The following is a 21,887-nucleotide window of genomic DNA, read 5'->3' on the forward strand; positions in this document are numbered from 1 at the left end:
TTGTCTTTTTTGTTTTACAGTAAAAAAAATTAACATTTGGTAAATAAAAGATAAACAGAGGTTGGACCTTTTTGGCTGATCTAGAGGTGAATTTATTAACGTTGTAAATTCATCATTTGCGGCACTCTTCTTCATGTTTAATATGTTGAATACATAAATCAAACCATATAAAGAAAATAAAATTATTTTGATGTATGCCTTTTATTTGCTAACTCACTGTACTCATAATTTTACCTTGTTTTGATATCAACTAAGTTAGGCAATAAAAAATCTGAGGAGCCACTTGGGAACCGGTGAGCAGAGCCGAAGGATCAGCTCTCTTGAAAGAGTAGAAATCCTCATCCTCATCACTACCGTAAACATGTCACCATTTGACTCCAGCCTCTTCCTGTCTGCCCGAGTGTTCACAACGTGAACCGTTATAGTTCTTTGCTGTTTCATCCATGGTTTCATCCCATAAACTGTAAAAAAAGCCACGAGTTAACAAAAAATTACCGAGAACTACAAAACTCCGTACGTAGGTAGAACCCCACCATGACGTCATCGATATGAGACGGAAGTAAGAATTTGTAGTCGTTAGGGGTGCTGATGGTGACATGACAAAAACAAACGGCTTTCTGAAATAATACGAAAGAAGCGGAGTATAATAACAGGTGAGTGATGGAAAAGATAAGGAAGATATCGTCCAATGATCCGTTGGGGTGATGATTTATGTAGTGATGAGGGTTTGTGTTATTCTTTGCAGGTTTGAATGAGCTCAGTGCTGTTAGGAGACATCGGAGCTAATTATCGAGCTGCGTATAAATTTTAGGCTGTTTTGGTCAGTGTTTATACTTTATTGGACATAAAATGTGTCAGTTATGTTTTATAGACGGTCATCCTGATGACATTGACTTGTCATAACTTTATTGTCTGTCTGTCTGCTGTCTGTTAGTCTGTGATGTAAATGATACTCAGGCCCAGCCCTTAACATCTGTCCCATTTCTGTGTTATAAACAGATTCCTGAATACATTTTCCACTCGAACATAAAATATGGTAAGAGATTTAACAATTCTGCAAGGTTTCATCTTCATTGTTTTTTGTTTTTTTTTTTAACCAAAAATAGGAGCTGGCAATATTCATTACCATGTATGCAGCGATCAAAAATTTATAGTAATCACTAGGCGGCAGAGTTAAGCATTTAGACCGTGCAAGCCTTTCTTTTTTCCTAAAAGATTAATTATTTATTTTTGTTTGCTTTTACTTTGAACAGCATGGTCGAGTGAAGATTAAATCTACAGCCCAGCAAGAGGAAGAGAAAAGGAAGGAGCGAGAGAAAAAGCTGAAGATATATGTGGCTGCACGAGATGCCTGTTTTTCTAAGGTAATAATTTAACAAGTAGTAATAATTGAATAAATTAATAATTTAAATGATCATTTAAAGCACATACACAGTATAACTCACACTAAATATACATTATTCAACCATATGAAGACTAAAGAATGAGAAAAAGTTGGCACCATTGAGTAGTATTACCATTGTAAAGTCTATAACTGCCTCCTTTAGTGTGCCTTTACTACAAAGTCCCATTCCTGTTTCATAGCCAGATCAAAAAACCATTACAGGTTTAAGCTACATCAGGTTTGAATTGCATGTAAGCTCATTAAGGTCACAACAATTTTTAAGGGGAAGAGGGACACACGAATGAAGACATTGCTTACTGTGCCAAAATATGATACTATTTCACGAAGACGGTAAATAAGGAGCAACCCAACTTGGTATTTATTATTATGGTTGATGTATTGGTACATTTTAGAAGAGTGCAGACGGTCTGAAAGCTCATTAATATGTATTAATCCTCCTCAGACCTTCTGACTGGAATTGCAAACACTCCCACACATGGTCAATTAATCAGCACAAACGGCAAGTAGCTGTTAAAAATGACTTTGAACAAAAGCCATGTTGTTTTCAAATCTAAGTCACCTAATCTGCATTCAGTCTCCATTTTTCTTGGTACAGTTTGAGTGTGTGTCTCATTACAGATATCTACACTTCTTATGGAACAGGTAGTGAGAAGACTGAAACTCAAATTGTGTGTTTTTCAGGGCTGCTCTGGTGTGTAGTGGTTAATATTGTGGCCTTGCACCATGAAGGCTCCTTGGGGACCTGGGAAATGCAGTTCAGACAATGAATGGATTAGGTGTCTTTTTTCTTTTTAAATTCAGCTGTGGGGATACCTTGCAGGCCTCCTCCCAATCCAAGTGAGAGTTATCGCAGATCCAAAAGTCTTCACTTATCACTTTGTTTTTGCCTCTTTTCTCACAAAATGTTGTTTGGCCTTCCTTGTCCAAACACAGACTAAAACAGGTGTTTTATCTTATTCAGAGGTCAGTTTAGGTCTGTTTCTGTAGCACCTTCTAACTTGCATCAGACAGAATAGTTCACAGCCTTATTATTGTCATTATTAGTATTTCTGAACCCAGGATGTTTTTTTCTGTCTGATCAAAAGGTCAATCTAGAAACAGACAAGGCATTTAAATTTGTTGCTCCCTTTACCTGGAGTGAATAACAAAGAGGTTAAAACTGAAATCTGGGTTATACTTCTGTTGCGTGTATTCTGTTTTGGGTATTCTGTTTTTTGGGTACTGTGTATTGGCTGACACAGTGATTAGCATTCCATACTTTAGTTAACTTTATAAAACAAGCTGCTTAGTGTGGGAGCTGTTGAATAAACATATGCTTGGAGGCATTTGAATGCAGTTAAGTGTTGGAGTTTGTATTGTTCAAAATATTTTACGCCAATATTTTCACTTTGGCTGCAAATTAATATCAGCTTCGAATATCAGTTATTAGACTCCTTGCCTACTAATAACCAGTATCGGTATCGGCCCCAAAAAATCCATATCGGTCTATCTCTAATCTTAAGTGGATTTATGATTGTGAGAAACTTGTTTGACAGTTAAATCTATGTAATAATCACTATCTGTGTTACGTTGGATTCTCTTTGTTCGTCAGAAATCTTGTTTGCTGAGCTGCTCCCTGCCCTGACTTTATTACATAAATATAAAAAAAAAATCTTTTCAGATGTTAAATATATTTTTAGTTTCACTTTGAAAAATCAAGCTCCAGAGAAAAGTCTGAAGATATTCACCACACTGGCAGTCTGTCTGCTTCTGAGGCCTAATGGAGTTTTTGGTCCATCAAGACGGTCCTGAGCCCAATGTGTCTCTGTGTTTTAGTCTCATAAAAGCTTAAATGTCAGGCTATTTTAAGAAGTTACATGGCCCTTCATTAAAATCTTAACCATCATCCTGTTTGTAAAGATTAGAGTCAGCAGAAGCGAGACATGGGGATGAGACGAAAAGCTGCAGACAATGTGTAGACAGGTTTTTAGTCTTGTCAAAGTACCAAATAACCTGTTTACTCTGTTTTATTCTGTGCTTGTTTCTCTGATGCCCTCCTGTTTCTCTTTACCTCTGTGTATTTCCTCCTCCCCCTCCCTCCCTTTCTCTCATCTTGATCTGTTCGGCAGAGGAAGGAGGGTATTTGGGATGATGAGGCTCTCCAGCTCACCCAGCAGCTTCTGTCATCGAATCCTGACTTTGCAACCCTGTGGAACTACAGGAGAGAAATCCTGATGCACCTGGAGACTGTGAAGTAAGATCTTAACCAGTTTTCCAATCACCTGTACATTTTCAGGACACATAAAGACTGATTTTTTAACATGACAATCATCTGGGCACACACAAAATATTCTACAAGATACTACATTGCACAGTATGATGTTCTGATCCTCAGTGTGAAAGTGTTTTAACAGTCTGTCAAAAACTCAGCTGAAAATCTCCTGGAAAGCTTGTAGCAGCTGTTCTAGCAGTTGAGTGACAAGTGATAAAAATCTAAGAGTGTCTTCAGAGATGGGTGCTCACAAACAAACAAATACAAAATTATATGTGTGTGGCTGAGCTCTCCTGAGGCTTCAATCTGCACATTTAGGTAAAGACCTTGTAAAAAAAATCATTAGACTAAAGTTTCGGAAGCTGCTCTGAAAAGTGACTACACACACCAGACATATGACGCTCTGTGTGACCCTGGAGTTGAAGCACATCCACAGGAAATGTAATACAAATTCTGTGGATGGATGCTTTGTTGATCTTGAGAAAAAAATACGCATCTGGTGGCTAACTAGACATGACGCCTGTGTTTAATAAGGGCTGCTGTTCTCTGGGTTAGCACCCTGTGATAATCAGGTGCTGTGTCCATGTGTGCAGTCAATGCTTTAATATTCAGTGTCCTACATTTTTAGAATAGAAGTCACCTGAAAGTGACAGGAGCACAGTGTTTTTATGTCTTATTTTTACTGTCCACAGAGATGAGGATGAAGTTCAGAAGATTTACGAGTCCGAGCTTTCTTTTCTGGAGTCTTGCTTGAAGGTTAACCCAAAGTCCTACGGCAGCTGGCACCACCGGTGTTGGGTCTCAGCCCGCCTCCCTCGACCGGACTGGGCCAGAGAGCTGAGCCTCTGTGATCGCTGCCTCAGCCTGGACGACCGCAACTGTGAGTACAAATGAAACACAACAGAGAGAAATCCGATGAGTGTATTAAAGTGAAGAAGCTTGGATTATGTGTTTCTGTAGAGGTGTCATGTGAGGAATATCCTCAAAGTTACATTTCCTTTATTTATCAAAACCTATATTTACATCCCCCAAAGAGGTTATGTTTTTGGGAGACTTTGTCTGTTTGATTGTTTGTCTGTGAACAACATAACTCCAAAAGTTTCAGACCGATCTTGACTAAATTTTAAGAAAATGTTCAAAATAGGATAAAGAAGAAGTGATTAAATTTTGGAGGTGATCCGGATCACCGTCTGGATCCAGGATTATTTTAAAGGGTTTCTTATCATTGTGAGATAGGGCCGTTTTCATTATATGTGTATATAACTCCACGATAAATGGTCGGATTTCTTTGCAAAACAATACAAGACAAGGTCACCATAGTTTCTGACAGATGTAAAAGTACGATCCAAATTCTGGCAATATTCTGGATACTAAGATCCAGAATATGAAATATGTACTGGGTCGTAATAGTTTTCAACACTGTCAAGTAACAAATTATCGTACAAACCTGCAACTAACACCAAATTGTAGCAGACAGTCTGCTGAAAGGGAGTGTAACATTAAAGTAAGACTAAAGTGTTGTGTGACAATTGCAATATGCTTGGCGGAGGTCTGCGCTCTCTGAGTGCTTTTCTGGTTGATTTTTAGATAATGGCTGAAGAAATACTTTAAATCCTCCCTTTCTTATGTCTTCAATTTATTTCCATCCATCTCTGAAATCATGTTCTCCACCAGTTCACTGCTGGGATTATCGCCGGATGGTCGTAAAGGTCTCGGGTGTTCCTGTCGATCAGGAGCTGAGTTTCACTGATCGTCTCATCGGCTCCAACTTCTCCAACTACTCCAGCTGGCATTACCGCAGCACCCTGCTTCCCCTGCTCCACCCGGAGTCTCCCGAGCCCCCGTCACCACGCAGAGAGCCTCCACAGTGCTCCCCTCCTCCTTCTCCACAAACACACTCCCACCGTGTGTGTGAAGAGCAGCTCCTCAAAGGCAAAACTAACTAAATCTAACTTGTTCAGCTGCTCATTCTCAATCATCATGATGTACCTTTGTTGTTGCTGTTGTTTCACTTGCACGTTACTTGTGTTATTTGTGTTTGTGCAGGTTAAACATTTGATGATTCATTTAATGAGTGAGATCTTTTTTCTGTGCTCCATGAATACACATGATCTGAAAATGTGCTGTCAGCAATTCCTTAAACTAACAGCAGAGGGTAGTCTAAGGCTGTACAGTGATTTGAGCAGTTCTGGTCCGACTGTCTGAAGGTGAACAGGAACATCTCAGTAAATAAGAATATGGTAGAAAAGTCCATTTAGAGTTAGCATTATAACTTTTGCATGATATTCCAAATAACTGAGATGTATATTTTTCACACTCATCAGCTGATAAAGCTGATTTGCTCAACAGTTCAAACTGTTGATGTGGTAAATGTTTGTTAGTTAAGTCAGAACAGAAAAGAAACAAGAAGAAGAGGAGGTTTGAATTACCTGTGTTTTTGTGGGTTGCTCGAAGCACATTTCATCTGTTCTGAGTCCTGGAGAAGCTTCTGTCCTTTTTTATATTGATGTTTTTTGTTTTATATTTCAAGTGTGCACTCTTTCCTCCTCTTTGATGTCTAATTCAACGTGCACCTTTTTTATCTTTCAGAATACGAGCTCGTACAGAACGCTTTCTTCACCGACCCCAACGACCAGAGTGCCTGGTTCTACTATCGCTGGCTGCTCGGCAGAGGTAATGAAATCCAAAGTTGTTTTTATGTTTGGTGTATTTTCTGAACTTTTTAATTTAACAGAGAGTAACACCTTAATTTTCTTCCATCAGCCGAGCGTGAGGAGATGATAAGCTGTGTGTATGTCAGCCGAGAAGAGGAGAGAGTGGCTGTCGCCTTCTCGAGGCCTGTAAACGTGAGTTTATTCATTTTGTTTTAGAGAACAAAGATTCCTCTTCACATTTACAGTTTGGTCACATTTCTCTTCACTGAACGTAAAGGGACATTGAATGAGCAAACCGCCTTTGGTATTTACACTCACCAGCCACTTTAATAGGTAAACTTTGCTGGTACCGGGTTGGACCCCATTTTGCCTTCAGAACTGCCGTAATCCAGGAAACATTCCTCAGAGGGTTTGGTCCATATTGACATTAGAGCATCACACAGTTGCTGCAGATTTGTCAGCTGAACATCCATGATGAGAATCTCCCGTTCCACCACATCCCAAAGGTGCTCTATTGGATTGAGATCTGGGGACTGTGGAGGCCATTTGAGTACAGTGAACTCATTGTCATGTTTAAGAAACCAGTCTGAGATGATTCCAGCTTTATGACATGGAGCGTTATCCTGCTGGAAGTAGCCATCAGAAGATGGGTACACTGTGGTCACAAAGGGATGGACATGGTCAGCAACAATACTCAGGTAGGCTGTGGACTTTAAACCATGATCAGTTGGTACTAAGGGGCCCAAAGTGAGCCAAGAAAATATCCCCCACACCATTACACCAGCAGCAGCAGCCTGAACCGTTGATACAAGGCAGGATGGATCCATGCTTTCATGTTGTTGGCGCCAAATTCTGACCCTTCCATCTGAATGTGGAGCAGAAATCCAGACTCATCAGACCAGGCAACGTTTTTCCAATCTTCTATTGTCCAATTTCGGTGAGCCTGTGTGAATTGTAGCCTCAGTTTCCTGTTCTTAGCTGACAGGAGGGTCACCCAGTGTGGTCTTCTGCTGCTGAAGCCCATCTGCCTCAAGGTTGGACGTGTTGTGTGTTCAGAGATGCTCTTCTGCAGACCTCGGTTGTAACCAGTGGTTATTTGAGTTACTGTTGCCTTTCTATCAGCTCCATCCAGTCTGTCCATTCTCCTCTGACCTCTGGCATCAACAAGGCATTTTGGCCCACATAACTGCCGCTCACTGGATATTTTCTCTTTTTGGGACCATTCTCTGTAAACCCTGGAGATGGTTGTGGGTTAAAATCCCAGTAGATCAGCAGTTTCTGAAATACTCAGACCAGCCCGTCTGGCACCAACAACCATGCCACTTTCAAAGTCACTTAAGTCACCTTTCTTCCTCATTCTGATGCTCAGTTTGATCTGCAGCGGATCGTCTTGACCATGTCTACATGCCTTAATGCACTGAGTTGCTGCCATGTGATTGGCTGATTAGAAATTAGCATTAACAAGCATTTGGACAGGTGTACCTAATAAAGTGGCCAGTGAGTGTATATTAACCTCAATGGGTGCCGGTCAGCTTGGCCCCTTCAAGGAGAAACTGCATAAGCTAGGCTACATTTTTCAGCACAGGGTTGAGTCTGCCACATAAATTAGCTAATTTAGAGAGACCCAAGCACTAAACATGTATTTACCTCATATACATCACTGGTCATATGTGCAGTTATACAGCCTGTGCCAAAGCTAGAGCGCACATAAATGAAACGACATGCTTCAATTTGCTTCTGCTGCTGTAATTTTCATAAACTGAAACCCTGTGGAAAAGACACATAATGAGAAATGCAAACGAGTTATGTTTTGCAGTCATCTTGAATAATTTAAGCATTTTCCTGAAATGAAAGAAATTCACAGTTTAGACTGTTAGGAACAGCAAAAATCTTTGCACTGTCACGTCTGGTCGTGGTGTGCAAAGAGACAAATGAGTCAAAAGAAATTGGAGAAAAGATCCTCGCACACTGGCCAACTTCCTGAATAAAGAATTTAACATGACTTTTTGGCCGTTGACCTTTTTCAAGCAAATGTTGGTGCCAACTAAAGAAGCTATCTGAAATAGGAGTGGCTGTGTGACTCTCTTCTCGATAAGTTAAGTGTAAATGTCTGGCCATTGCACAGTGAGCAGTCCGGTCAAACCATCCGTCCAGTGAGTGAGAGCACAGAGGTCGGTGAATGTCATCCCATCAGTCAGAGTCAACTTTTTAAAATAACATTCACAGTCTCAGAGAGTGAGTGTACTCACATACAGTGGGGGAAATAAGTTTTGAACACGTCAACTTTTTTCTCATCACATTTATTTCCAAAGCTGCAATTCAAACGAAATTTCTACCAGACATTGGTATTAACTCAAATAATACACACATGAAAAGAAATCACAACACTCAGGTCCATAAATAATGATTATGTGGAATTAAGTGCGATAACACAGGGAAAAAGTATTGAACACTGTATACTTTGGCAAAGAAACGCACCATACCACCTGAAATCTGTCAGTAATTATCACTTGAACTTCCAATTAGCGCAAACCAACATCAGCTGGGCTAGAGCAAATTGATGGTCCTATAAAAAAGGTTGTATTTTCACCAAGCAGTTGAATACAACACACCTCATGATGGGTAAAGACAAAGAGCTCTCTGAAGAAATTCACAACCTGATTGTTGCTCAGCATCAGAATGGAACTGGATACAGACTTATATCAAAGCACCATAATGGGGTGGGGGCCATTATGCGCAAGTGGAAGAAGCACCACCTTATCATCAACAGGCCACGTCCAAGAGCTCCTTGAAAGATTTCTGACCAGGAAGTCAGAAAGATAGTCAGAAGAGTACTCAACGAGCCAAGAACCACCCTGAAAGTGCTCCAGAAAGACTTGGAGGCAGCAGGTACAATTGTTACAGAGAAAACAATAGGCAATGCACTCCACCGCCATGGCCTGTATGGACACTCAGCCCGCAAGACTCCATTCCTCAAGAAAAGGCATGTTGAAGCTCATTTCAAGTTTGCTTAACAGCATCTTGACAAGCCTTTAGAATACTGGGAGAATGTTGTCTGGTCAGATGAGACCAAAATTGAACTTTTCGGCTGTCATACTACATACCATGTTTGGAGGAGAAATGGCACTGCACAACACCCAAAAAATGCTATACCAACAATGACGTTTGGAGGTGGAAGCATCATGGCATGGGGTTGTTTCTTATCTCATGGTATTGGCAAACTTTAAACAACTGACGGAGCAATGAATGGAGCCATCTATGGGGAAATTCTTGATATGAATCTGCTGCGATCCACCAGGATGATGAAGATGAGACGTGGCTGGACCTTCCAGCAGGACAATGATTCAAAGCACACGGCAAAGTTGACTCTCAAGTGGTTTGAAAAAAAGAAAATTAATCTGTTAGAATGGCCTAGTCAATCACCTGACTTAAATCCAATTGAACATTTGTGGAAAGAACTAAAGAAAAGGGTTCACCAGACGGCACCACAGAATATCCAAGATTTAAAAACAATCTGTGCAGAGGAATGGGCCAAAATCACACCTGAACAGTGTGGGCGATTAGTTAAAACATACAAGAAGCGTCTGGAAGCTGTCATTGCAAACAAAGGCTTCTCCACTAAGTATTAGATGAGTCTCAATTAGTTTGTTCAATACTTTTTTCCTGTGTTATCTCACTTAATTCCACATAATCATTATTTATGGACCTGAGCGTTGTGATTTCTTTTCCTGTGTGGATTATTTGAGTTTATACCAGTGTCTGGTAGAAATTTTGTTTGAACTGCATCTTTGGAAAAAAATGTGATGAGAAAAAAGTTGACGTGTTCAATACCTATTTTCCCCACCCTATTCACTAAAATGTGTTTTCCTGCAAAAACCCTCCATTAAAACATGCTAACTAGCATTTACAAGTAAGCACTTTTCATAATCTCACTCAACTCACAAGAAAAAACTCACTCATTAAATGAATCATCAAATGTTTAACCTACACAAACATAAATAACACAAGTAATGTGCAAGCTAAACAACACCAACAACAAAGGTACATCTCCTGTGTAAGAGGTCTTCTACGCTGGCACAAGCATTTGCTCACATTAAATTTTTTGTTCAGGAAGCTGGCTGGTGTGCAGGAACCTCTTCTTTTATTACAGTATTAGACTGTTAAAAGCATTGATGTGTTGTCATTGACGTCACTCTATGGTTTATAAGATGCTGTAATGGAGCCAAACGATGGTGGGTGCCATGTTGGAAATACTGACTCAACCTAACTTTGATCATTCCAGAGGAGGAGGCGTATCCAGGCAAAACCCTTTAAATCACCCACATAGAAACTTAGTCATGCCCTTATCATGTATATTTATTTAATTTTAACTCACAGCATTATTATAACCTGGACTAATGTCATAAAATTTCTCCCCTACAGCTGTAATAAACAGAGAAATCAGCTTTTTAGTCCAAACTCTCTTTTTCTGGTTTTGTACCAAGCAAACAGGATTAATTCTGCTCTGAGGAGGGAGCTGAGAGTGACCTCTGATTTTTAATTCATCTGCATCAGGATGATATTTCAGCAAACATGAGATCTATTAATTACAAGAAAAAAAAGATAAAATCTTTATTTTTCAGCCTGAAAACGCTGAAGTTGAGTTAAGCCTCTGTGAGACAGTGAACCTTGAGATTTTATTCCAGCAAAGAGGTTTTCTATATATCTTCACTTAATGATGATGCACTGCATTAAATATTCTCTCTATCTCTTTATCTTTCTGTGTCTGTCAGGCTCAGTCAGTCGGCCTCCTGCTCGTCCTGGATGGTCAACCTCAGAGAGTGGAGTGGAGAAGCATCCACCCGCACTTCAAACACAGCCCTGTCTGGGTATCCTTTCCTCCACATTTCCCTCCATTTTTTTCTTCCTCCGACATTCATAAATCTGTCACTGTGTGTCTGAACAGGTCCCTAGTTCTAACATACATTCTGTGCTCACATACCTCACACTTGTTAGTACGAGGTATGTGCCTCGATAGGGAGAGAAAAGCGTCATCAGTGAACTCTGATAAGAGTTGCTGTTGAGGAATGTTCCCTCAGGACTTCCTGTCCCGTTTCCTTTTTTAAAACCTTGTCTGACTCGTTGAGGAGTTACAGTGACATTCACATTTAGGAGAAGTCTGTTTTGGTTGCTTTGGCATTCCTGCTGTGGTTCAAAACATCTTAAGGTAGTCTTTTCATAATCAGGCTCATTAACTGTCTTAAAGAGTCTTGGAGAGGTCTTCTGTTTAAGATAGTGCTCTGACAGAGACATGTCTGAATACTCCACGCTGTCTAGTTAGCAATCTAAGCTTTTTCTAAACTGGATGTGCTTGTCTTGTGACAATCCATGGTGTTAACAGCAGCATGTTATCTGTGCATCCACAAACCACTGATATCAAGTAGAAGAAGACAGGGGAATGTGGTTGGCTTTCAAGATGAAAAATACCTTTTATCAAACAGTTCCCTGCAGCAGGAGCTCCCAAACTTTTCAGCTCATGACTCCAGAAGTAGCCATGTCAGGGACTTCTGCTGAGATGTTTTTGTTCCAAGTGCTACAGAAAGTGCTGAGAAAAAACATCCAAAGGATGGAATTGGAGCAGTTACTGTAACTTTCACACCAATACCAATGACCCCATAATAGCCCCATGTTGTCCTTTGATAAAAAGAAAAGTTGATTTATTTAAAACTTTCCAAAAGAGCTGAGGTCACAGAGTGCTTTCGGCTAAACAGAGTTTGCAAAAACCCATTAAATACAGACAGACAGAATAAAAGCAGACAAACAGATACAGCAACGGCAAGTCTGATCTGATGGATCTCGCTGAAAAATTTCCACAGCTCTTGTTTCCAGCTGGAGCAGCAACCTTAGATGTACAGTCTTCTTCAGCCTTTGGTGCAGTAAGGGAACAACAACCAAACTCTTATTAGAGGACCTCAGGGTTATAAAGTTTCATCACTTCTTTGACGTTAACAGTCGAAAGATAAACCAGTCTGGAAGAATCACTCAGTTAAACAGAGGACAAATTTAGTTCAGGGCTAACAGACCTACCCCTGTAAACAGGGGTAATACTGTTTAGAGGTCCAGGAACTTTGGGAAGCAAGGCCCCCAAGCCAAACATTTCTGATTGTTGGAGGAACCCAAGTGTTTTTATTTCACTCTTCGGCCACACAGCTGTGATTCTCTTGATGTAATAACTCTGAAACAGTCATCTTTTTAACGTTCGTAGTAAGCCTTCAACGACTCTATCTGCAGGTCAATAAGAGACGATCATAAAAAGAGCAGGCTGAATCTCTGTCATACTCAACAGCTATCTGTGGTATTGCACATAACAACACTTCTGAATGGCCTTTGTTGTTGTCTCACTGCCCTCTACTGATCTGGTGGTGTAGTGCAGTTTCTCTTTTTTTTCCCCTCAATATGTCACTGGACTTCAGGCCTCAGTGGACACAGACAACAATGAGCCACAGGGATCATTTAGTTCCCGCAACTTCTGTTTGAAAAATCCCTGAAGTACTACAAAGTTCCTAATGAAAATATTCCCCATGCAAAGAAATGTTTGGGTTTCTGACAGAGTGGTTAATCTGTTGTTTGGTGTCTGAAGTAGGAACCTAGTGCAGGGGTCTGCAGGGTGTATGAACAGCTGTCAGGTGTCTCTGTTGTTTCTCAGTGTTTTTAAATTCAGTCAGGCGTTTTCTTCGAGTCGCTGTGGTGCATCTATTAGAAATTAAACTGTTGTCTTTTTTTTCTCAAAAAAAAAAAAAAGAACACTCAGTCATGGACTATTTAGATTTCCTTTGCAAACATGATTTCGTTCATTAAATCCCAGTTTGTATAATAACAGATTTTCTGTTCCAGCATGCAGCACGGCGTAATTCAGTCACAGCTCTACCAGTCTGCTCTTTCTGGCAGCGTATCGAGCCAAAGACTTACCGCACAGCCTCACACGGAGAGCTCGGCTGGGATTCATTTTTTCAAGCTGGCTTTTTTAGTTTGGAATATTTTTCGCTTGGTTTCACTCTTGGAATAAATAATCAACATTATGTCCTGGTTTGAACCTTAACACCCGCTCAGATCTGTGATCTTCCTCCTGGAACAATCAGCGACATCACGAATGAACACAACCTGACGGTGCACTGGACTGAAAAACACACTCACAGAGACTGTGCTCTGTACACAGGTGAGACACTTCTCTACCTGCCATGTTCTGTCACACGCGTTTGTTTCCTCCAGCTTCCTCACTCTGTGAACTTTTCCAAAGGTCGAGCTGAGAGCTGGTGCAGAGACTCAGCCACGGATCAGGAGCTCTTCAGGTAGTGTGTCTCTTCATCCCAGCAGCACATTGTGTCTTTGTTTTCTTTGTTGGTGGGGAATAAAGAGTATGCTTTGTGTCTGCAGGAGTGAACTGTCAGTAGAGAAGACCTCAGTGTTACAGTCTGAGCTACAATCCTGCAACCAACTACAAGAACTGGAACCGCTCAATAAGTGTGGGTGTCTTAATGTGAAATTCACCTACTCATGAAAGATGCTGAAGTTTGTCCTCTTACGGTGTGTCTTTGTGACCTATGCAGGGTGCTTACTGACCATTATCCTCCTGATGAGGGCGCTAGACCCTTTAGGATATGAAAAGGAGACACTGGCTCATTTCCAAACACTTAAAGTGAGTATTAAACATGTGACATCAAACACGTATCAGATCACTAAGTGTTTGTGTCCTGATCTGTTTGCTTTAAATATATATATATATATATATATATATATATATATATATATATATATATATATATATATATATATATATATATATATATATATATATATATATATATATGTGTAACAAATGACTGTGGCATATTTTCATCCCATTCAACTTTTCATCAGACTGTCCTACCATCAATTCAGTTGTCTATCCATTTATACACTCATCCTATCCATGCATCCTGTCAAACAATCTATGAAACATCCATCCATCTTATCTATTATCTGTTAACAGGTCTGTCAACTACTTCATCCAACCATTCATTCTTTCCATCCAATCAAATCCTCACTAAAGAAAACCCCCTCCTAACACCAATCTCTTCCAATCTTCTTTCTGTTAATATCATCATCATCACCATCAAATAAAACAGTCCATTTTTTTTTAACCAGATAATCAATCACTCTATCCATCCATCTTTTCTTTACATTTATTATTTATCCATCCATTCTTTCAATCCCTGCCATTCAATCCAACCTTCCCTTTTCGGTCCATTTCCTCATCCTTCCCATCCTTCATTTTAGTCCATCCATCAATCGTTGTGTCCCATCTATCACCACCTTTTTCAAATCCATCCATCTAAACATCCATCCATCCATCCATCCATCCGTCCGTCCGTCCGTCCATCCATCCATCCACCCATCCACCCATCCGTCCAGCTTCTATCTGCTGACTAGATTTTTAATTTGTGGAGAAATCTTCTTCTTGTGTTTTTTATCTTTTAATAACTTAATAATTATTTTATTATGATAAACTTTATAATCATCTGTATTCTTGGTGTCCTCTGTCCTGGATGCATCAACTTTCTCCTGACATTTAGTTTTCTCATTGTTTGACTTGATAACAAAGATACTCCTTTGCTCTGGAAATTTCCATTTATCAGATACAGCCCAGCTCAAAGCTAAAGAGTGTTCCCAGCTGTGCAGTGAATTGAGGAACAAGGATGCAAAGGTTTGGGTTTTTTAAGGATGGATTTGTTACTGACAGCTCCAATGTTCTCCTTCAGGAAGTGGACTCGATGCGTTCTGCATACTATAGCGACCTGTGCAGCAAGTTCATGATTGAAAACACCATCCTGAAGATGGAGTACGCTGAAGTGCGCGTCTTCAGTATTTCTGATAAGGTGGGTTCAGCTCTGCAAAAACTGTTTCAGCTTTTTATCGGCGTTCCAGCTTCTGAGAGTCGTTTCTCTCCCTTTATTTTTCTCCTGACAGAACCTGACCACTTTGTGCCACCTGGACCAGCTCTTATTGGTAACTCATATCAACCTGTCGTCCAATCAGTTGCAGCGGCTGCCTCCTCAGTTCGCCATGTTGCAGTGCCTGGAGGTGATAAATCTGCGACTCAGATCCACATATCAGTTCTGCATGAGCAGTGATTCTCCTCTGACTCTGTGTTAGATTGAAACAGGAAATGCTTGTGCTCCTCACTTCTTTTTCTGCAGCCTGTTTGATTAAATCGATGTCTTCACTCCTGCAGGTTTTAGAGGCTGATAACAACGCCATAGAGAGCCTGGAAGGAGTCTACCACCTTCCCAAACTGGAGGAGCTCATCTTGAAAAACAACAGTATCCTTTGAATAACTCTGATGCTCTCATTCATGGCTGTGTTTTGGCATCAGTATTAGTGTTCTGTCAGTGTCAGAGAGGTCGATTAAATCCTCTCAGTGAGCAGTAGTAACTAGGAAACGTGTGAATGAGCTCTGAGTGCTGCAGAAACAAGCACTCAGCTGATGGAGTGTGAAGAGCGAGATGTAAAAGATGTTCTACACAAGAAGGTGTTTAGAAAATCACAGCCGGAACGAGACTCTTCAGATGAATTCAGGGATAATTTGTTTTTACTTAAAACTTTCTGCAGTGATTAAGTCGATTGAACTAACATTGACTGACTCCCAGAGCCAGCACATCACTGCCTCAGACTCCTAATCCTTCAGGCCTCACGTCATCTGATGAACCGGAGAGGAAGTAATGTAGCCATGACAGTGACACTATGATCGGTTTTGTCCACTACATTAATACCTCAGTGTCATTGGAATGATATTCAAACAGAAAGTTAAGCCAATTTATGTGGTGAGTAAATCCCCTGTGTCTGACTGCTGGGACATTTGTGTTTGTTAAACATAACCTGCAAACATTTGTTTTTCTAAACGAGTTGGAGAGACTGAAAGTTTCATGTCAGGATACAGAGCTGTGTGTACTTTAACTTTACTGTTCTTTTTGATTTATCTTAAACAGAACTAGAACCATCAAAAAATTCCCTAGTTAAAGATGCTGTGGGGAGGATCTGTTGAAATTAGACGGCAACACCACATTTTGACCAGGCATATGTTTGTTTTGGAACTAATTTTCTCTAAAACAACTTTTTATCGGATACAACGCACCGAGGTAAAGTATTTATCAACTGCAGTGCTGTTGTTTACATACAAACATAGTAACATGCAAACTGTCAGTCCGTACCATAGTTCCGTAGCTGTATATAATTAGCGCAGCTGGCAGTTCAGTGCTCTAAGACATGTCTGTAATGTGTAACATAGTAAAATATTCGTTTTATCCTGCCAGTAACTTATCAAGCAGAGCTAACTTAACCTCACTCTTCATTTTATTAATAGACTCTCAAAGAGACTTTTTTAAGATCACTTAGAAACTCCTCACAGCCCCTTTAAAGCAATAACCAATGTCCAATTAGGGGTGCTGTAGCCTGGTGTTTTAATAATAATAATAATAATTAAATAAATAAATAAATAAATAATGATAATAAGTAATAATAATAATAATAATAATAATAACAATAATAATAATAATAATAATAATAATAATAAAGAAAAATAAAAAAAATAATGAAATAAAAGAAGTGAAAAAGAAATAAAAGGAGAATAAGAATAAAAACCACAAAACAAACTAAAAAAATACAAAAACATATTAAAGGCTAAAAAACATCAACAAAAAAAAAAAGAAAAACATCAGAAAATAAAAAAAAGATAAAATATTAAAACAACAACAAAAAGGATACAGGATTTCAGATCCTGCCTGTGATACTGCCAGAGAAAAACGGTGAAATAGATCAAAACAAAAGCAGCATTGCGAGGATCTAAACATGCGCAACTAAAAAAAACCCTTTAAACGAAAAGGCCTTCAAAGTTGCACCAGAAACCACAAAAATACAACATCTTTCCCAGAAGATATATCTGCGTTAGACTTCAGCTGGCTGACTGAAATTAAAATGAGGGAATCAAAACATTGACAGGATTTCATGACTCACCTGACGGGTAATGACACTAAGGGACGTGACCTCTGCCAGCTCTGCATTGACTTGTTTGTGATCCGCCATGGGAAAAAAATCCTCCAGCCTTTGATCTGAACACATCTTGACAGATTGCAAACTGAAGGCAACGCAAAAGAACCAGTGAGAAATCCCTAAATCAGATAAATCAGATGAACCAGATATCGTTTCTGATCTGCCAAGCACAGATAATCTAACTTTCTCATTTTATGAATCAACAGGCTGAGCAGTGTGTTGTAAAAAAAATGTTTGATGTGTTTTATTTTTTGAAGTTTGCAGTTTTTGATAGAAAATGCAAATAACATCTAAAAACAATCACAGACACAAAAAAACTCTGGTTTGTTTTAGCAGAATTCGAATACACTAGATTTTCAAGGTGAGTTGTCTTTATTAGAGTCCCTATTGACATCAGCATTGACATCATTAATCGATCTCGTCTTTTCTCCTTGTGTTCGATGATACCGATGTCCCAGAAATATTTCCCTTTAACCCTCATGCACAGAAATTTCCACAGTGGCAGATCTTCAGCCGCTGGCCTCCTGCCCTAAGCTGAAGCGTCTCGATCTCCGTGGGAACCCCGTCACTCAGACCGCTGACGTCGAGTCTGCACTGGCCGAGCTGCTGCCCTCAGTCACAGACCTGCTGCTCTGATGAGCCGCGGGGCAGGAATCACTGCCATCACCGTTCGTCTGTTCGTCCTTCACAATCTCAGCCTGTTTGTTTGTGACCGAGCGACTGGTTGTTCTGTTTTTTTTTTCACGTGTCTCGTGGCTGTTTGTTCCACTTGATTGGGAGAGTGTCGATCACAGCGACCCTTCAGCTCTGAAAGCCTGACGCTTCAGAGCAAATGTCACAGAGCTCTCTAACACTTTCAGTGAAATGTCTAGACTTCTGTTTGAGTGTCTGAGTGAGTGAGGAATAACCGTTGCATTTATGTGTGTGTGTGCGTGTGTGCGTGTGTGAACGGATGTCCACAATATGACAAACCCTTATGCATGCCGAAACACTGATAACGGATAAGAAGACTGTATATGGCGGCTTATTGCTTCTATGATCTTTAAAAATGGTTGAATTTGAAGTACAGCTACTGATCAGAGCATCGCACACGTCTCACAAACATTTTTTTTAAAGGTTGTGTAAAGCATTTAATATATGACTCTATACTGTTGCACAGTAAGTCACAGATCCAGAAATAAACAGCACACATTGTGTCACTGCCTTCCAAACGACTCCTTGTGTTTGTGTTTCTGTCCAAGTAAAGTTAACACCAGAGTTACAGATTTACTTGAACCAGGACAAAATAAGTTAAGCAGTTACACTTCTTTCAGAAAATAACTTGTCAATTATCTGTTTTTTTGCAGTATGTAAACATGCTCACAGCAAAGTTTCTCCCTCATCTGTCATTCATCGCTGTATAACACAGCCACGTTACATCCAGGAGCATCTTTGAGAGCACACTGTGAACCTGGATAAGTTGAATTTACTTGAAAAATGCTTGTAAACCAGTTATCTTGATTAAACTAAGAAATGAAATATGAAACTTAAGTTAATTTAACTCAACATCTTGAGTAGTTACGATTATTATGGATAATCATTCTACTGAATGTCTAATCAAATAAACCTGATGCCCTTTGTTACAAATTAAAATATTAAGTAACTTTAAAAAATATTGCATATCACTTAAACATAATAAGTTGACCTTACGCAAAACTGAAAGATGTGATATGAATGAATTTGCCTCATAAATTAAGTAAATGTAATAATAAAAATTTGAAGCAGATCTGAACAACTAAATTACCGTATTTTCCGCACTACAAGGCGCTTCAGAATATAGGGCGCACCTTCAATGAATGGCCTATTTGAAAACTGTTGTCATACATAGGGCGCACCGCATTATAAGGCACACAGAGTAGACGCTACGGTAGTGGCTGGGGTTGCGTTATGCATCCACTAGATGGAGCTGGGCTAAAGGGAATGTCAACAAAATAGTCAATAAGTCAGTCAAACTCAGGCTACATCCACACGGAGCCACACATTTTCCTATCCAGCTATTTTCTGTGCCGTTTTCAAAAAAGAGTGTGCTGTAAAGACGAATATTGTTCTTCAGAGAGTACAGGTTGTCTGTGCTTCATGGCACTGACTGGTGGTCTGTGCTCCATGGCACTGACTGGTGGTCTGTGCTCCATGGCACTGACTGGTGGTCTGTGCTCCATGGCACTGACTGGTGGTCTGTGCTCCATGGCACTGACTGGTGGTCTGTGCTCCATGGCACTGACTGGTGGTCTGTGCTCCATGGCACATGGTACAAGTCTTGTACCTATTGGCTTTTGCAATGTGTGGCTTATGGTTAAGATATTTATCAATTACATTTTTGATAGGACTATCATGTTATTTAGGCCAATTTTGAAAAGGTAGCAAAAAAAAACATTTTTGACACAGTCAGTCCACACCACATAGAGCCGATCTATGCCACAAGGGGTACAGACAGCTGGTCCGTGCTGTGACACATAGACAAATAGTTCGTGTCATGTGGAGCATAGACCACATGTGCCACTGCTACACGTCCAGGCTTCCAGCAGGGTCTCATATCAACTGCGTCCCCTCCTCACTCACGGATACAAAAACGCAGTCACAGAAACTAATGATTCTTAGCTGGGCTTACTTAAACAGTAACAAAAGTTAAATCTTCTCAGAAATCACCAGTTTCACTTCTGAAAACTCAGACTTTGAGCAGACTGAATTTACTGACAATTAAATTTTCATGGCTTAATCCAATGGAGTAATTTGAACTTTGGGGTTTACGGTGCAGCAGTTTGCTGCTGTGGTAAGTTTTTCTGACATTTCACTAACACACCTTTCCAGAGTTCTTGCTGAAAGGGGCATCTCTTTGATTCTAGATACAACTGTGTCTTTATTGAGCAGTCAAATAAAATGCCGACGGTCAATAGGAAAGTCTCCTTTGTGTATTTAAGAGGTGAGGGTGGGGCCCCTGTAGGGAGTTATACGCTGAGCTGACAGGGTCATTGCAAACTTTCCTCAATGACCGTGCTCTGCAGTGATTCAAAGTTGGTCAGCTCTGTGGGGCCCCTGTCTGGCTCAAGGCCCCAAGCCCCCTCCCTGCTTTGGGGCATGCAGTGCCTCTGGGATTAAAGTCATAATGTAACAAGATTGCATCACAAAGCTCTATGCCTAAAACCATGATGGTAACATGAAAGCTGAGTGGGTGATGCAAAAAACCCGGCTGCAGTCTGTCAGAGTTTAACGTTACATTGTTGTGAAACTCTGTAAAAACTGACTGAACCAGTCTGTGAACCTCGACTCCACAGTAATGACCCCAGCTACTCTTCACTTTCAGACTTTCCACATCAGTGTGTCGACACACACCTGCTCACTCAGGCAGAGCTCTGTGTGACCAAGGTGTGGACCCTCCCACACAGTGTCAGACCTACATGTCATTGTGACAGACGACGTAAATTATTACATGTGCAGCACACCTGTGTTAAGATTAATGTTGGCTGAATTCCATTCACGGTACTCACAAAACTGACAAACTGTTTGACATCTGAAATAATTTACAGTTACTCACAGCTTATATGGATTTTCTCTTCTGAATGCTTATTAACCCATAATTGAAGAATGGATTGGCTATATGCGTTCATTCATTTTGTGCAGATTATTTTTTTAATCCATACTATGGATTTTCTTTATAACTTTTTAATCTAATTGTTGCCATAAAGCTTCAAACCACGTCTTTTTTTTTTTTTTTTTTAACACTTGAATAATTATCTCTTCAAAGAAACCTGCAGAGTCCATTTAAGTGGAAAATATAACCATATAATGATGTGTAACAAATTTCCATCACATCTTTGTATGTTCTTCACTGTGCAGTATTATTGCAATATATTATTAGATCATAGCTGTATCATAATGCATCACATCATGAGTGATGCTAAAGATTCAGCGCATTATTTTGAACAGGAAGAGGATACACACGGTCTATATTATTTCCATTACTGTAATACTTGCTTGTTCTTTTGTCATTTTTATCTTCTTGCTGTGCCTTCTGTTTTCTTTTCTTGAAACTATACTAAGGTCTTTTAGTTACTTTTCAGTAAACACAAATTCAAACTGGGCTCCTCCTCCTTGGCTCAGTGCCAGCAGCAGCGCACACCCACAGCCTCTGACCATGACTGTGTGAACACACTCAGTAGCCCAGCAACCACCTGTAGCATTGCGTTTCTACATGGGAGAGACTCGAGAGCTGCACCTGACTTAGCACGTTAGCACAGGCTAATCACAGCTATTTGACACATACCTGGTTAGCAAAAGCTAACTCTCCCCGCTCTTCATCCTGTGCTGCTCTCCAAGTGCACGAAATTGAGTGAAAGTCGAGCCAAGCTTCACCCTTGTTTAGAGAAAAGGTTTTTCTGTTTGGTGTTTCATTTTACTTTGGTTGTGTTTTTCTTTCTACGTGCTACATCCACTATCTAGTGCTGGGGATAGCTTCTTCTACTTGCTAAACAACATG

At 40.1% G+C, this 21,887-nt stretch overlaps 1 protein-coding gene across 2 annotated transcripts; it reads left to right on the forward strand.

The window, feature by feature from the left end:
• Window positions 1-541: 541 nt before the first annotated feature.
• Window positions 542-18,581, forward strand: rabggta (Rab geranylgeranyltransferase subunit alpha). Of its 2 annotated transcripts, XM_074667357.1 has the most exons (18): window positions 542-653; window positions 746-820; window positions 1,000-1,036; window positions 1,254-1,364; window positions 3,514-3,638; window positions 4,349-4,536; window positions 5,331-5,588; window positions 6,246-6,329; window positions 6,420-6,502; window positions 11,083-11,178; window positions 13,400-13,505; window positions 13,587-13,638; window positions 13,724-13,812; window positions 13,897-13,985; window positions 15,088-15,204; window positions 15,296-15,409; window positions 15,561-15,648; window positions 17,862-18,581. In XM_074667357.1, exons 3-18 carry the CDS (start codon window positions 1,034-1,036, stop codon window positions 18,008-18,010), a joined length of 1,752 nt encoding a protein of 583 aa, XP_074523458.1. In that variant the 5' UTR covers window positions 542-653; window positions 746-820; window positions 1,000-1,033; the 3' UTR covers window positions 18,011-18,581. The 2 variants fall into 2 exon arrangements, with proteins under 2 accessions (XP_074523458.1, XP_074523457.1); XM_074667356.1 differs by lacking the exon at window positions 746-820.
• Window positions 18,582-21,887: the final 3,306 nt, after the last annotated feature.

The sequence above is a fragment of the Halichoeres trimaculatus genome, unplaced genomic scaffold, assembly GCF_033239565.1.
Source record: "Halichoeres trimaculatus isolate MK-OKI-2021-1 unplaced genomic scaffold, fHalTri1.1 fHalTri1_scaffold_4, whole genome shotgun sequence".
Taxonomy (NCBI): Eukaryota; Metazoa; Chordata; class Actinopteri; order Labriformes; family Labridae; genus Halichoeres; species Halichoeres trimaculatus.